At 40.7% G+C, this 13,338-nt stretch overlaps 1 protein-coding gene and 1 long non-coding RNA gene across 6 annotated transcripts in view; both read right to left on the reverse strand.

The window, feature by feature from the left end:
* LOC146493661 (uncharacterized) overlaps nucleotides 1-13,338 on the reverse strand; it is a 534,640-nt gene that overhangs the window by 101,541 nt on the left and 419,761 nt on the right. The gene's annotated exons all lie outside the window — the stretch shown is intronic.
* khdrbs3 (KH domain containing, RNA binding, signal transduction associated 3) overlaps nucleotides 1-13,338 on the reverse strand; it is a 194,610-nt gene that overhangs the window by 26,430 nt on the left and 154,842 nt on the right. For all 5 annotated transcript variants that reach the window (XR_014872004.1, XM_085149024.1, XM_085149027.1 and 2 more), the window contains exon 7: nucleotides 8,907-8,989. Coding sequence is in view for 4 of the 5 variants with exons in the window: in XM_085149024.1 (XP_085005150.1) it covers nucleotides 8,907-8,989 (83 nt within the window). In the remaining variant the exon portion in view is untranslated. The remainder of the gene's footprint in view (nucleotides 1-8,906; nucleotides 8,990-13,338) is intronic.

The raw sequence follows: 13,338 nt of genomic DNA on the forward strand, positions 1-13,338 counted from the left end.
CAGCGCTGTGCCACAGCTGTCATCCTCCTCATTTCCCTACAGAGACGTGCTCTCCTCCTCTCCACTAATAAAATTAAAGACCCTCTCCTCACAAGTACTCCCCCCCTTCAGCCTCCTTGACCGTACAGCTTGATTGGTAGCAGAGTGCTGCAATTTTCAATGACTCTCCAGAGATAAAGCTGCCTCTCCAAAAAATGATGATAGCTCAGTGCTTTGTGTTGTATAAACACGGTAAGAGGAGGCTGTGATCTGGGAGCTTGCAGACCGACTACCACGGCTGTCATGCTGAGGTAGCGTTTTGTGAGGTTCCCCCAGGCGTCAGCTCGCTTCTGAAAGATGTAAATGTCGTAAAATGTCTTCAGGGCATCTAAAAACAGCTTTTTAGCTCAACTCTTATGTCTTAAGGTTGCGAGCGCCTTATTTGCCTTTCAAATTTAATTATGTCTAAATTACTCAGTTCTGACTGTTCCGTATGACACAGAGTGTACAGTACAGTTACACAGGTTGTCTTGTTTCATTTGTCAGTGGCTACATTTTTTTTTCCTTTGTAGACAGTAATGTGTGGTAGAACACTTTTATGCAAGTTAAACACGGCACAGAATGTTAAGATCTCTATCACTGCGGGGCGATGTCACACAGAGATGTAAAACAAGTGTCAGCATTCTGCATTTAAGCATAATGTTAAAGCCGCTGTGTGCAGATTTTTTTTTATTTAAACAATCCAAAGCAGAAACATATAGTTGATGAGCCCTGTAACAATAATCACAGCAAACTAAAAAATTAAACCCATTAAAAACTTTGTCATTTTTCAAGTATTAATGACAAAGATTTCACAGTTCCTCCCACTCTGTTAAGACCTGTAGCTGTTTTTCTTTGTTACTTTTAGAGGACATATAAAAATATTCCTGAATAAATATACATACCTGAATATTTTTAAGGAAATCGCTGTTATCATCTTGGATTCAGGTAAAGTGGTTTTTTAACCACTTTTGAGTTTTGTAACTTTAAAGCCTTCATAAAACACCTCCGGACACTTTTATAAGAAGATATTTTGAAACTCTCTGAATTTACTAATCTGATAAAAACTGCTTAGTTACAGCTTTAACAAACTTTTTACCTTGGAAGCTAAACTTATACTACCATCTATGCTGTTGTGAAATTCAAATCGGGATTTTTTTTAAATGTAATTCCTCAAATATTAGCCAACCATTTCCAGATCAAAACACTCAGAAATAAAGATTACAATCCACAAGACATTCTTGCCTTACTTTTTTCCACTTCAGTGGAACTTTAGACAAACTTGCAAATATAAATGCATGGTTTAATATCAGTTACAAATATATATATTAAAATAAAACACCTTTTAGCATCACTAAATCAACTAATTCTTCTTTTTGAAGTTCAGTTTGATGATAATGTTCAAAAGTTTCCAGTTTGTGCATATCCGTGAAAAAGCATTAGCTAATCAAACATTGAACTGAGTGGTAGTTTGTGCTGGTAATGCACTGAGAAATGTGGCAATGGATCAGGCAAAGTAGAAAACTGCTAGCAAGAAAACTGGAATGTGAATGGATGGATGTATTAGAAGAGTCTGAAATTATATGGGGGCGCCTATAGGGCACTTTGAAGAATGTGGATTATTACATAGCCGGGTTCCAACTAGCAATTTTCAAGTAAACATTTAATCGTCACGCCGATCGTCACGAAATGCTTTGAGAGGCTGATTATGACCCACATCAAAGCCACCGTCAGTGTCACTTCAAACCCACACCAGTACGCCTACCGGAAGAATCGATCCGCAGAAGATGCCATCTCTTCTGTGGTTCACACCACCCTCACCCACCTGGAGCAGAAGAATTCCTATGTCCTTTCAATACAATTATCCTGCAGACACTTGTTGACAAATGACTGACCCTGGGACTGAGCTCCTCTCTTTGTAACTGGGTCCTGGACTTCCTGACCAACAGACCGCAGTCTGTGAGGATCCACAACGTCTCCTCATCTTCCGTGGTCCTCAGCACTGGCTCCCCTCAGGGCTGTGTGCTAAGTCCCCTCCTGTTCACGCTGCTTACATATGACTGCTCACCCAACCATCCAGGCTGTCATATTGTAAAGTTTGCGGACGACACAGCTGTGGTTGGTTGCATCACAAACAATGATGAGACCGGCTACAGGAAGGAGGTGGAACACTTGGAGGACTGGTGCAGGCAAAACAATCTCTGCTTAAATGAGAAGAAGACTAAGGAGATGATTGTGGACTTCAGGAGGGGAAGACACACACACACACACACACACCCCTGCACGTTGGAGGATCTGCAGTTAAAGTAGTACCCAGCTACAAGTACCTGGGTATGTACCTGGATAGCAACCTCACCTGGAAAAAACCACTTCCAGCCTGATCAGGAAGGCTCACCAGAGGCTCTACTTCCTGAGGAGGTTGAAGCGTGCAGGAATGCAGAGCTCAATCCCCATCTCCTTCTACAGATGTGCGGTGGAGAGTGTTCTGTGCTCTGGCATATACATACACCTCCAGATGCAGGAAGAGGGCCACCTGTATCATGAAGGACCCCACTCAGCCAGCACACTCTTTGTCCCGCTCTCCTCAGGCAGGAGGCTGAGGAGCATTAAATGCAAAACCACCAGACTGAGAAACAGCTTCATTCCAGAAGCTGTGAGACTTCTCAGTGCATAAATGGACAAGAACTGTTATTGTAGCACCTTAACCACTACTTGACACTTACTGACACTGTCACTGTTGGGTCTGTGTTTCCACAAGCCCCGCTAATTCTAGAGACTTATTCATCATGAAGAAAACAAGACAGTCGATCGATTGATTATTTGCGCAAGGGAGGCCTCGTCTGTGTCCACCACGAAAATGACCTCCAGATCTGACCTCCTCCTGCTGCCTTTTATTGAGAGACAGTTCACACAAAACACGTCAGAACAAAGCCACGCTCCCTTGGTTCTAAGACAGGCATTGTATGTATGTGTGAACTTCTGTATTTAAGTAAGAATGTGTGTGCGTGTGTACGTGTGTGTGTGTGTGTGTGTGTGTGTGTGTGTGTGTCAGACCTCCTTCTGACCAAAGGGTCGTAAACGCAGGAAGCTTACATCAAAAGCACAAGGATGTGTCTGTGATAAAAGACTACAGCCCCCCACCTAGAACCTCGAGAATCTGAGGGGGGGGGGGGGGGGGGGGGGGGGGGGAGGACAGTGGAATTTCTTTCATCAGAGTTAAAACAATGTACAAATGGTAAACATAAAAATGACAAACATTTAACAATTCACTCTAACAGTCACTTTATCAATGCTGGTCATTATGCCCTTTGCTGCTAAAGTATTTATTTACAGCTATATTTATACCCACACTCCATACTGGTACTCAGGTTGTTGCACTCTAGTTATAGTATTATTTATTGTATTGTCTTATTACTTGTCATTTCTGTTTGATAAAAAACCAAAAAAAAAAAACCCAAAACCAAAAAAACAACTATTTATTTATAATTTTAAGAAAAAAAATTCTGTTTCTTCATTATTTTTGTTTCTTTTCACTCCGAACCGTGTGTACATAATTTTGTTCCACCTCATGTTAACATGTGATGCGAATGACAAATAAAGCTCCTTGAATCCTTAATCTACATAATTTTAGAAAGCAGGGAAACATGCCCAAATGCAAATTATTTCTTATTGTGTTGAAATTTAAGACCCAAAAAATATTTAAACAACTTATAATTTAGTAGGAAAAATGGTTTAATCAGTGAGTGTTTGACAGGAGAGGAAGCTGTTTCAGAATCTAAAAGACGAATGAATTCTTTGTTTTGTGTGTATAATAGTGGTATAAATCAATGTAATGCGCTTCGACTCGGCCAAATCAATAGGTGTAAGTAAGATGAAGTCTTATAGGATAAGATATTATAAGAACAAAACTGATCAGCAACATTTATTGCATTCACTGCACAAAACAGTTCAAGTTAATAAAGGTATCTGACGCTGCATCGCAATCAGTTTAAAATCAGCAGCCTCCTCTTTCTTTCCTTATGTGTTCACAAATGGCAGCCCTGTTTCTAGCATAAGGCCATCGGGTAATACCATGACAGAGAGACTGTAAATTGTTCTGCTTGTTATCCTCCGGCAGCTGAAATCCTGCCATGCAATCGGAGCTCAGATTGGTGACTGGGAGCTCCTTAGGCTGTGAGAAACATTGTTAGGAGAATTCTTGTCCACACACACACACACACACACACACACACACACACACACACACACACACACACACACACACACACACACACACACACACACACTCCACAAAGCCCTGCTGCAGCTGGAACCAGCTATGACTTTCCTCAAGGTGAAAATAATGCACCTTTGTCTATCACAAAGCTAAACAGGATTGTAACTGTGACGACGGAGTTATGGGACAGCGTTCTGTTGCAGTTTTAATTGCGGAAGCGGCAATTAAAGGTAACAAATAGATTACTGTTTTTTTTTTTAAGGTATGAACATAGTTCTAAATATACTTCCTGTCAGGGTAAACAAAGGACAAACAAAGAGGGCATGCTACGAACTATATTCTGTGTTTATGGACAAACAATGAAAATTTGATCTGCCCAAGACCACTTATCCCAGGCCCTGCATGAGGCTTCTGTTTCTTACACGCACAATGTCAGCCTGCAGTAACTTGTGATCCACATCCAGGGCACAGGACAAACAAATAAGAGAGGAAGTAAGTGCATCAGCTGTCTCTGGAGGCAAAGGCTTCTGTGTCTGAGCCCTATTAGCTGCTTCGTCTCCCTCCAGATAACAGACATGAAAATCTCAGAGTCCGCCCAGCCTCCAGCCTCTACTTGATGGACTCCATTCTTTTCCTCCTGTGCTGCCACCAAAACACCCCCACTATTATTCACGCGGCTGCTTTTAAAACAAATAGCCTCAGACTCCTGAGGCAGACCGGCGCTTCCCCCGGCAAGCATGTGTACACCCAACCGCCAACATTTCAAGCTCCGAACGGCAGTCGGTGTGAGCCGGAGACAGAGTGTGTGTGAGAACAAAAAAAAAAAAAAGACGAAGGAAAAAAGAGAGAAAAAAAGAGCGATGGCACAAAAGATGGATGAAGGCGAGGTGACATACATCCTGACACCTCTACAAAAGAAAACATCGACCACCCTACTCACAAAAGCCAGGAGACAGAATAATGCTGTTTTTGTTCTCTCTGACTGATTTCCTTTTTTGCCCCAGCTGCCGCCAATTCAATCCAATTTTTGACACCCTAAATGTGGCAACAATCATTCTTTCTTTGAAGTGGCACAGGCAGGCCTACATAAATGTAGTGCATTGTGCGCTGATAAAATACAGTGGAAGACCAAAGTGAAAGCCTTTGACCTTGTGTGGCTTGGAGAGTGTGATAGCTGCCTGGATGTAAGAAAATCAATATTCTACATTTAGCTGTTCAAGACCCTATGTTAAATGGAGCAGCATGCCACAAAGACTGTTCATTCCGCAGTGACACATTGAGGGAAATGCACCTTTCGCCTGATATTTTTAAAGGATGATTAAAGCATAGATAATATGTTTATCACAATGAGCCGGAATGAATTCCTCGGAGCAAACTGTGATTACGTCACTGAGGCTATGGAGAGAGGTTTATTTTAAGCTCTTAGATTCAAAGATTAGTTTCTCACTAACAACCAGGCCCAGACATATTAAATCTTCAACACCTACCTAATTGTATTTTTTTTTAAGTTGAAGCGGGTGTTTTCTGAGAATATTGCAAAGGACGACTCAAAGGTCAGTGAAAACATTTCACACTTCACAAAAGGCTTCATTAGCAGCAAGCATTCTTCTGAGTTTCAAACAGGGCAGAACAGCATAAACGACTCCTAACAGTATGCACACCATAATCCAGCTGCTCTCAACCCACAAGACTTCAAAATCTCATTGTTAGCTCATATCCTCGTTCCATACTTAAGGCCAAATGCCCAGAAAGTAGTGAACTCGCTGCCCTTGTGTAACGCAATCATTACTTGCATTTAATCCTTCAAGAGATGTAAATACAACTCGTTGCATATTAACTGCTTTCAGTGCACTCACTCAGGCTGTTAAGATAAATGTCCTTTTCAAGTTTCTGCCCTGGCACGAACTCAAGCTGCATAAAAGACATGGTGTAGCATTCAGTTTATTCGTGCAGCCATTTAAAAGGGGTGTTTGAGCTTTATGGTCATTTTGAAAAATGCTGTTGCATTGTGCTGTGTTAATGTTTCACCCTATTGCCAAATGCAGTTTTGTTCCTATTACTCACCCTGGATGGGTCACATTAGTTATGAATTGGATTTTTGGCACAGTTTGTTGAGTGGTGGGGAATGTTTCGTTTAGGTTGGTGATATTAAAGTCCTGTTTGTGGCACATTAGTATATGTGAGGGGGCAAACTCCTCAAGATGGGTGGTGACCATGGTGGCCATTTAGAAGTCGGCCATCTTGGATACAACTTTTGTTTTTTCAATAGGAAAATCATGTGACACATCAAACTTATTGGTAATGTCACAAGAAAAACAATGGTGTGCTTGGTTTCAACGTAACTTTATTCTTTCATGAGTTATTTACAAGTTTCTCTTTGTTCACAGCCATTGACATGTCGAAGAGGTTAACACGTGAGGAGCGGATCGAAATTGTGTTGATATCTGGTGAACGCAGTAACCGAGTCATTGCAGCAGATTTCAATGCAAGACACCTACGAGACCGCCCATCTCCCATGCTACAGTTAGCAAACTGCTTGCTAAGTTTCGTGAAACTGGTTCAGTGTTGGATTTGCCAAAAACTCAAGAAAACTGTCACTAATGAAGAAACATCAGTGGCCGTCCTAGCTTCATTCAGCAAGAGCCCACAGCGTAGCACTCGCTTCATGTCACTGGAGAGTGGCATTAGCCGAACATCCCTTCGGCGGATATTAGCTACTCACAAATGGCACCTTACAAACTCCAGCTACTGCAGCATCTCAACGAGGATGACCCAGATCGGAGCACAGAATTTGCAGAATGGGCAAAACAAAAATTAGAACAGGACCCTCAGTTCATGCAGAAGATTTTGTTCAGTGATGAGACAAACTTTTATGTGAATGGTGAAGTTAACAAACAAAACCAAGGCCACTGGATATTTGAAATTGCTACATGATGATGTGTTTCCCTCTTTATGCACTGAAGCTGGCACGTTCCCTGACTTTTTCCAGCAAGATGGTGCACCACCACATTATGGGTGCCAGGTCCAAGCATTCCTGGATGAACAGTTTCCTGGAAAGTGGATTGGTCGTCGTGGGTCAGTTGAATGGCCCCCAAGGTCTCCCGATCTGACCCCCTTAGACTTTTGTCTTTGGGGTCATCTGAAGGCAATAATCTATGGTGTGAAGATACGAGATGTGCAGCACCTGAAACTATGGATACTGAATGCCTGTGCTGGCATTTCTCCAGCGGTGTTGCTATCAGTGTGTGAAGAGTGGGAGAAGAGGGTTGCATTGACAATCCAACACAATGGGCAGCACATTGAACACATTTTATAAGTGGTCAGAAACTTGTAAATAACTCATGAAAGAATAAAGTTACGTCGAAACCAAGCACACCATTGTTTTTCTTGTGACATTACCAATAAGTTTGATGTGTCACATGGCCCTCTTCCTATTGAAAAAACAAAAGTTGTATCCAAGATGGCCGACTTCTAAATGGCCACCATGGTCACCACCCATCTTGAGGAGTTTGCCCCCTCACATATACTAATGTGCCACAAACAGGACTTTAATATCACCAACCATTCCCATGTTATTACGGTGTATCCATATAAATGGCCCACCCTGTACATCCAGCAGAAAACGAGAGATTGTGGGTATTTAGAAAACTGTTCATGTCTAAAGTCCAATATTTACTGCCTTTGATTTCCACCATCTCCAACAGCAGCATTTGTTCCACTGTTAGCATAAATACATGAGTTCTAACACTGTATTCTCAATTTTTACAAGCCAGTCATTGTGACAGCGCCATCTGTCGGGTGACAGCAGTTTTCTCTGGAGCAAACGACAAACTGAGGCGACGCAGAAAGAACACTATGAAGTCCACAAAGGGAGGAGGTCAGGGTGGACGGACAGGTTAACTGAAAATTAGACTGAAAAGAGGGGCTGCTCTGCTTTTATGTTTACATTTTTAACCCATGGCTGTTTCATGTTACCAGTTTTGTGTTTATTATTATTATAACAATGACAACAAACATTAACGCCAAACTCGATTCTGCTCTAAACTTGGGGTCTCTTATTTAGGAGATGCTCCTGAACAGCAACCTTTTTTGCACCACGGACCGCTTTAATGTCAGACAATATTTTCACAGACAGGCCTTTAAGGTGTCGCGGATAAATGCAACAAAAACAAAATGATACGACCAAGACAAAAACTGTGGTATTTTGTAAATATACTAATAAACGCAAATTCACTGTGTAATTGTCTAACTTTATTAGCAGCGTCCTCCTGAAATGTGCCAAAAACATTGAAAGTAACATCCTCCTCTCTGCCCCTTAATGCTCTCTGGTCGCTATGGTAACGCGTAAATATTTCTTTCAAAATAAGACACACAACTACAACACGGGAAAACCATAAATTTCACACCCGAGCCTCAACTCTTGCGACCCGGCACCAAACAACTCACGGACCTGTACCGGTCCGTGGCCCGGGGGTTGGGGACCACTGCTCCTGAGGACTGCTTCCAGCTTACAGAATAGTCATGGTGTATTGCATTGTGATAATATATTATCATACATTATCTCAATGAATGAGATAATGTATTAAAACAGTCGTATATTGCACATTTACCCATAAATCCATGGAATAAATGTGTAATACTTGTGACGCTTTCGGTAAAAAGTCGAACTTACTTTTGTCCTTGATTACTGTAATTGTTGTCATACGATTCATATCCTTGGTCATCATAAGCTGTCCCGTAGCCGTCGTCGTATTCCTGTAGCAAAAAAGTAGACAAAATTTACTCAGCTAGATGAAGCTCAACACAGAAAAAAATCCAGAAAACATTTTGACATTAACAGGATGTTGATATGACAAGCTGTTCAACATCACACCTGCTGAAATGTGGAGCGATGAGGTTAAGAAAACATACAGTATGATTAATACATTCGTCTGTGTTGTGCTGTTTGTTTAACTTGCGGTTCGATACCTTTCTGATGCGGGTTAACGACATCATGCGAGTGTCGTTAAATCTTATCTCTTACTAAAGACAACTTTTTTGCAATGCAATACATCAAAGCTTTCAGCACATATATAGGTCAAAAAGCTTCATCTGCTGCTGTTGGAAGTACATATTCAGGACTATTAGAGTAGCAACTGCAGCCCTGCCCTTGTCTCTGTGTCAACTAACTAACAGTGGGATGCAAAGACTTGCTGTGGCTATGTTTCATCACCACCTCAAAGGATGAGCCTTGAACATCTGTTTATACTCCAGCAATCTGCACCCCTCACACCCCCGCACTCTACCCAGGCCCCCGCCAAGAGGAACATCAAAGCGAACCAGTGCCGCACCCGTCCTAATTTGGGATAAATGGGACTTATGTTCCACAAAAGGCGTCGACCCCTAGCGACACATCTCTCATCCCCCACACACTTCTTGGCTAATTCCATCTGCCCCTTATTTGCAAGCTTGAAACGAATGTCTGTAAGATTCAGCACCAGAAGAAAATGCTCATCACATCCGTGTTATTATTAAAAACTTAAATCCTGATTAGAAACATGCATTTGCCAAATGACAGCATTTGAATTGACTCTTTTATGTTTAATCCTTCAGAAGCAAAGTGAAGGAACTACATGTGACATATAACAAAGGCAACTCAGATGTAGTAAGACTTCCCTGTCTCTGGGTAAAGTATGAGATAGGCAGTTGTTTTCTTAGTCTGTGGTGGATTACGTCAGCTGGATTTTAGGAATCTGCTGGATAGGAGTATGTGGAAACTTCTTGGTCATCCAACTGGGTGACTTTTTCAGACTATAACTGGCAATTTTAGTCTTCATGTTGGCAATCCTCCTGACAGCAAACTAAAACTCATTGCTTTGTTTGATTTGGTACAGCAGGTAACCCATAACACCCACATTCATGGTAATACACTAGATCTACTGATCGCTAAGTGGCCTTAGTATTACTTTTATTAATGTTTATTCATTTTTGTGTTTTCATCAGTGGGCTGATCACCCCAGGAAATAAAGCAAGACCTACAACTAAAACATATATTTAAATGAAAATGCTGGTATTTTATTAGTGACAGCCACAGCTAGTCTGTGGATGACCAGCCTGATCAGTTTAACTCTGAAACTCAGGATCTTTGACGATATTGCACCTGTCATAATTGAATCGGGCAAACAGGAAGATACTTCTGAATGTAAATAGAGGAAAAGCAATCTTCAGTGTTTTCTTAAAACTACTTTCAACAGTTTAGCTGAGCTCTGAGCTTCTGAACCTTGTTGATGGTTCTCTCCGTTTATTTCTTATAAAGGAAGGCTACTGCAATGCACTTTTTATTGCCCTCCCTAAAAGACTATTAGACAGCTACAGTTAGTTCACAATGCTGCTGCTAGAAATGACTCCAGTTGTCAGTTCCCTGCATTGGCTTCCAGTAGGTATAATTAATTGTTTTAAAATCTTTAAATGGATCGGGGTGTAAATATGATGGATACAAACCTGGTAGGTCTCTAAATCTGCAACATCTGGTTACCTAGTAGTTCCCAGATCTGGAACTAAACAGGCTGATAATGCATTTAGCCACTATGCTCCCCATAGCAGGAACCCAGAATTGAAACCACCAGAGAGCTGTACTATAATTGCTATTATTGTTGTTTTTATTGATTTTTTTCCCCTTTTTAATTTTATGTTGTAAACCACTTTGAATGACTGTAGTATTTTAAAGGTACTATGTTACTGGTGTTCACGTGGAAAAATTGTGAATTCTTTTCTATTTGTCTTGAGGCAGCTTTAAGGGAATTAAAGTCCCTTCTGACATTTCTAATTCTACAGTTACAAACACTTTTGCAACATAAACAGTTGTTCACACTAATGCGAAAGCTAAATTTAGTCAATAACTGTACTTTCAACAATATGAACCCTCTTGAACCCACTTCAAAAGCAGAGGCTCTCAAAAGGCAGTGGAATTTTGTCAAAAGCTACGTAATTAAAACCACTTTTCAACAGGCAGAGGAAACTGAAGCTTTCCCTCTGCCTGAAACCCCAAAAACAGTGGCAATAAAAGGATCAGGCTGACAAACGCAAGGTTGGATAATACTGACATGAATATTTAACTGTTAATATTTTATTGGCAACCTAGGGTTAAGGTTGGGTTAATGTCCACCTCTTTTCACAGGAGTTTCACCTTCTCAGAGCACCGAAATGGAAAATTTATATTGTTTTTAGGAGAAAAAAATACAATTTTTTTTGTGTCCCGAGTCAAACAAAAACCTCTCAATTTTTAAAACTAGCATCTAGTGGTCATTAGAGGAACTGCAGGTTTTAGCACACATACTGGTTTCATTTTTCAGCCACGATGCTTGCTGCTTCATGCCAAAATGCCATAAATTTAATGTTGAAATGATGTTTATTGTTAGAATACTAACCATTGAGCAATGGTGAAAATACTGATTGCTAACATTTTTAATATTGGAAATATTAAAAATGTTTTTAAAAAATCTGATGAGAACAAATGACAGCAGTTATTATTGATTTTTTCTAGAATTAAGACTAGTAGCACCTTTCCATTCTGAACACTACATAACTTTATCTGGCTCGGTGGTTTATTACATGGCATCAGTCAAGGTGAGGAAAGGAGCAGCTATCTTATATTAGGCTTCATTAAGTTGGTGATGCTTTTCTCTATAGCAACCTCCTTTTTCCAGCCATAAACTCAAGCATCAGGTTCCTAACATCATCTATGAATCTTTAATCATAGAATATTTAAATGTATTAAAAAGAAATGGAAAAGCCACAACTCAAGTGTTTGAAGCTGAAACTGCGTTAACTAATAGACGACTGGAAAGATTGTGTGTGGCTATAAATGTCTTCCCATTTGAATTTAAAATAATGTTGCTGTTTTTGTCAGAACGACGTCTGTTTTTGTCTCATTGCTCTGAGAACGTCCCATTTCAATGTATTTAAAAGTTGACTCTGGTTTAAGGTCACTTTATCAGGCTGGAATAAACAAGGGTGGTCCTGAATATTGAATGACGAGAATCCTTAGAAGGACTCAGCTGTCAAATAAGATAATTCACAGGAGATAATTTAGTTATTTGAGTTACACTTGAACCTAACACTTTTCTGTTAGACTGAGCGAACATACAAAGTCGGTTTCCAAATATACCCAATGAGTTACACCATTTAATGCCGTGAAAATTTTTTAACTTTTCCGTGTCTCAAACTAAAACCAATTAGCTGGTATATAAAGGAAAGCAAAGTTAATGAAATTAGCAAGGAATGTGTCTGTCCTACTTGGCTGCAGAGTTACATAAAATGATGTGGAAAAATACCACATCAGACATCTGGCTGTGTTTAAAGCTCGATAGTTAATGACACAGAGCGACATCATGAAGTACCTGTACTGAAAAGGTATGGCTAATTAAAAATAATGAGCTGTGTGGGCCGGAGAAAGTCTACCAGCCTAAGTCACTGATACTCTATATGGACAAAAGTACTGGGCCACCTACAAATATCATCTACATGAAGATGTATGATACATTTTGCAGCACCAACAGTTTCCACTCTTCTTGAAAGGCTTTCTGCAAAGTTTTGGGGTGTGACTGCAGGAAAACTCCTAAAGAGCGTTTGTGAGTACAGACGTGGATGTTGAACGAGACGGCCTGGCTTGCAATCTCCATTCTAGTTCATTCCAAAAGTGTTCGATGGGGTTGAGGTCAGGGCACGGTGCAGGCTAGTCAAGTCCTTCCACATCCAAAGTCATCCAACATTGTCTTTATATGGACCTTTAATTCGTACACTGGAGCACATTTATGCTGGAACAGGAAAGGGCCTTCTCCAAAATGTTCGTGCAGAGTTGGGAGTACAAAAATTGTACAAGATATTGTAGTAAGCTGAAGCATTAATTACCCCCTTTGCTGGAACTAGGCGGGGTTCAACAACCCCATAGCATTATCCCCCCTCCACCAAACAGACCTGGCACAATGGCGTCATGCAGGTAACGATCTCAGACTGCTAGATAATGAAGCACAATTTGTTCTAGAGTCCAGTAGTAGTGTGCATTAAATCACGCCATCCTATTTTGTGATGTAAGGCTTGGCATGAAGCTGCTCGCCCATGGAAAC

This window comes from Neolamprologus multifasciatus, chromosome 22 (assembly GCF_963576455.1).
Source record: "Neolamprologus multifasciatus chromosome 22, fNeoMul1.2, whole genome shotgun sequence".
Taxonomy (NCBI): Eukaryota; Metazoa; Chordata; class Actinopteri; order Cichliformes; family Cichlidae; genus Neolamprologus; species Neolamprologus multifasciatus.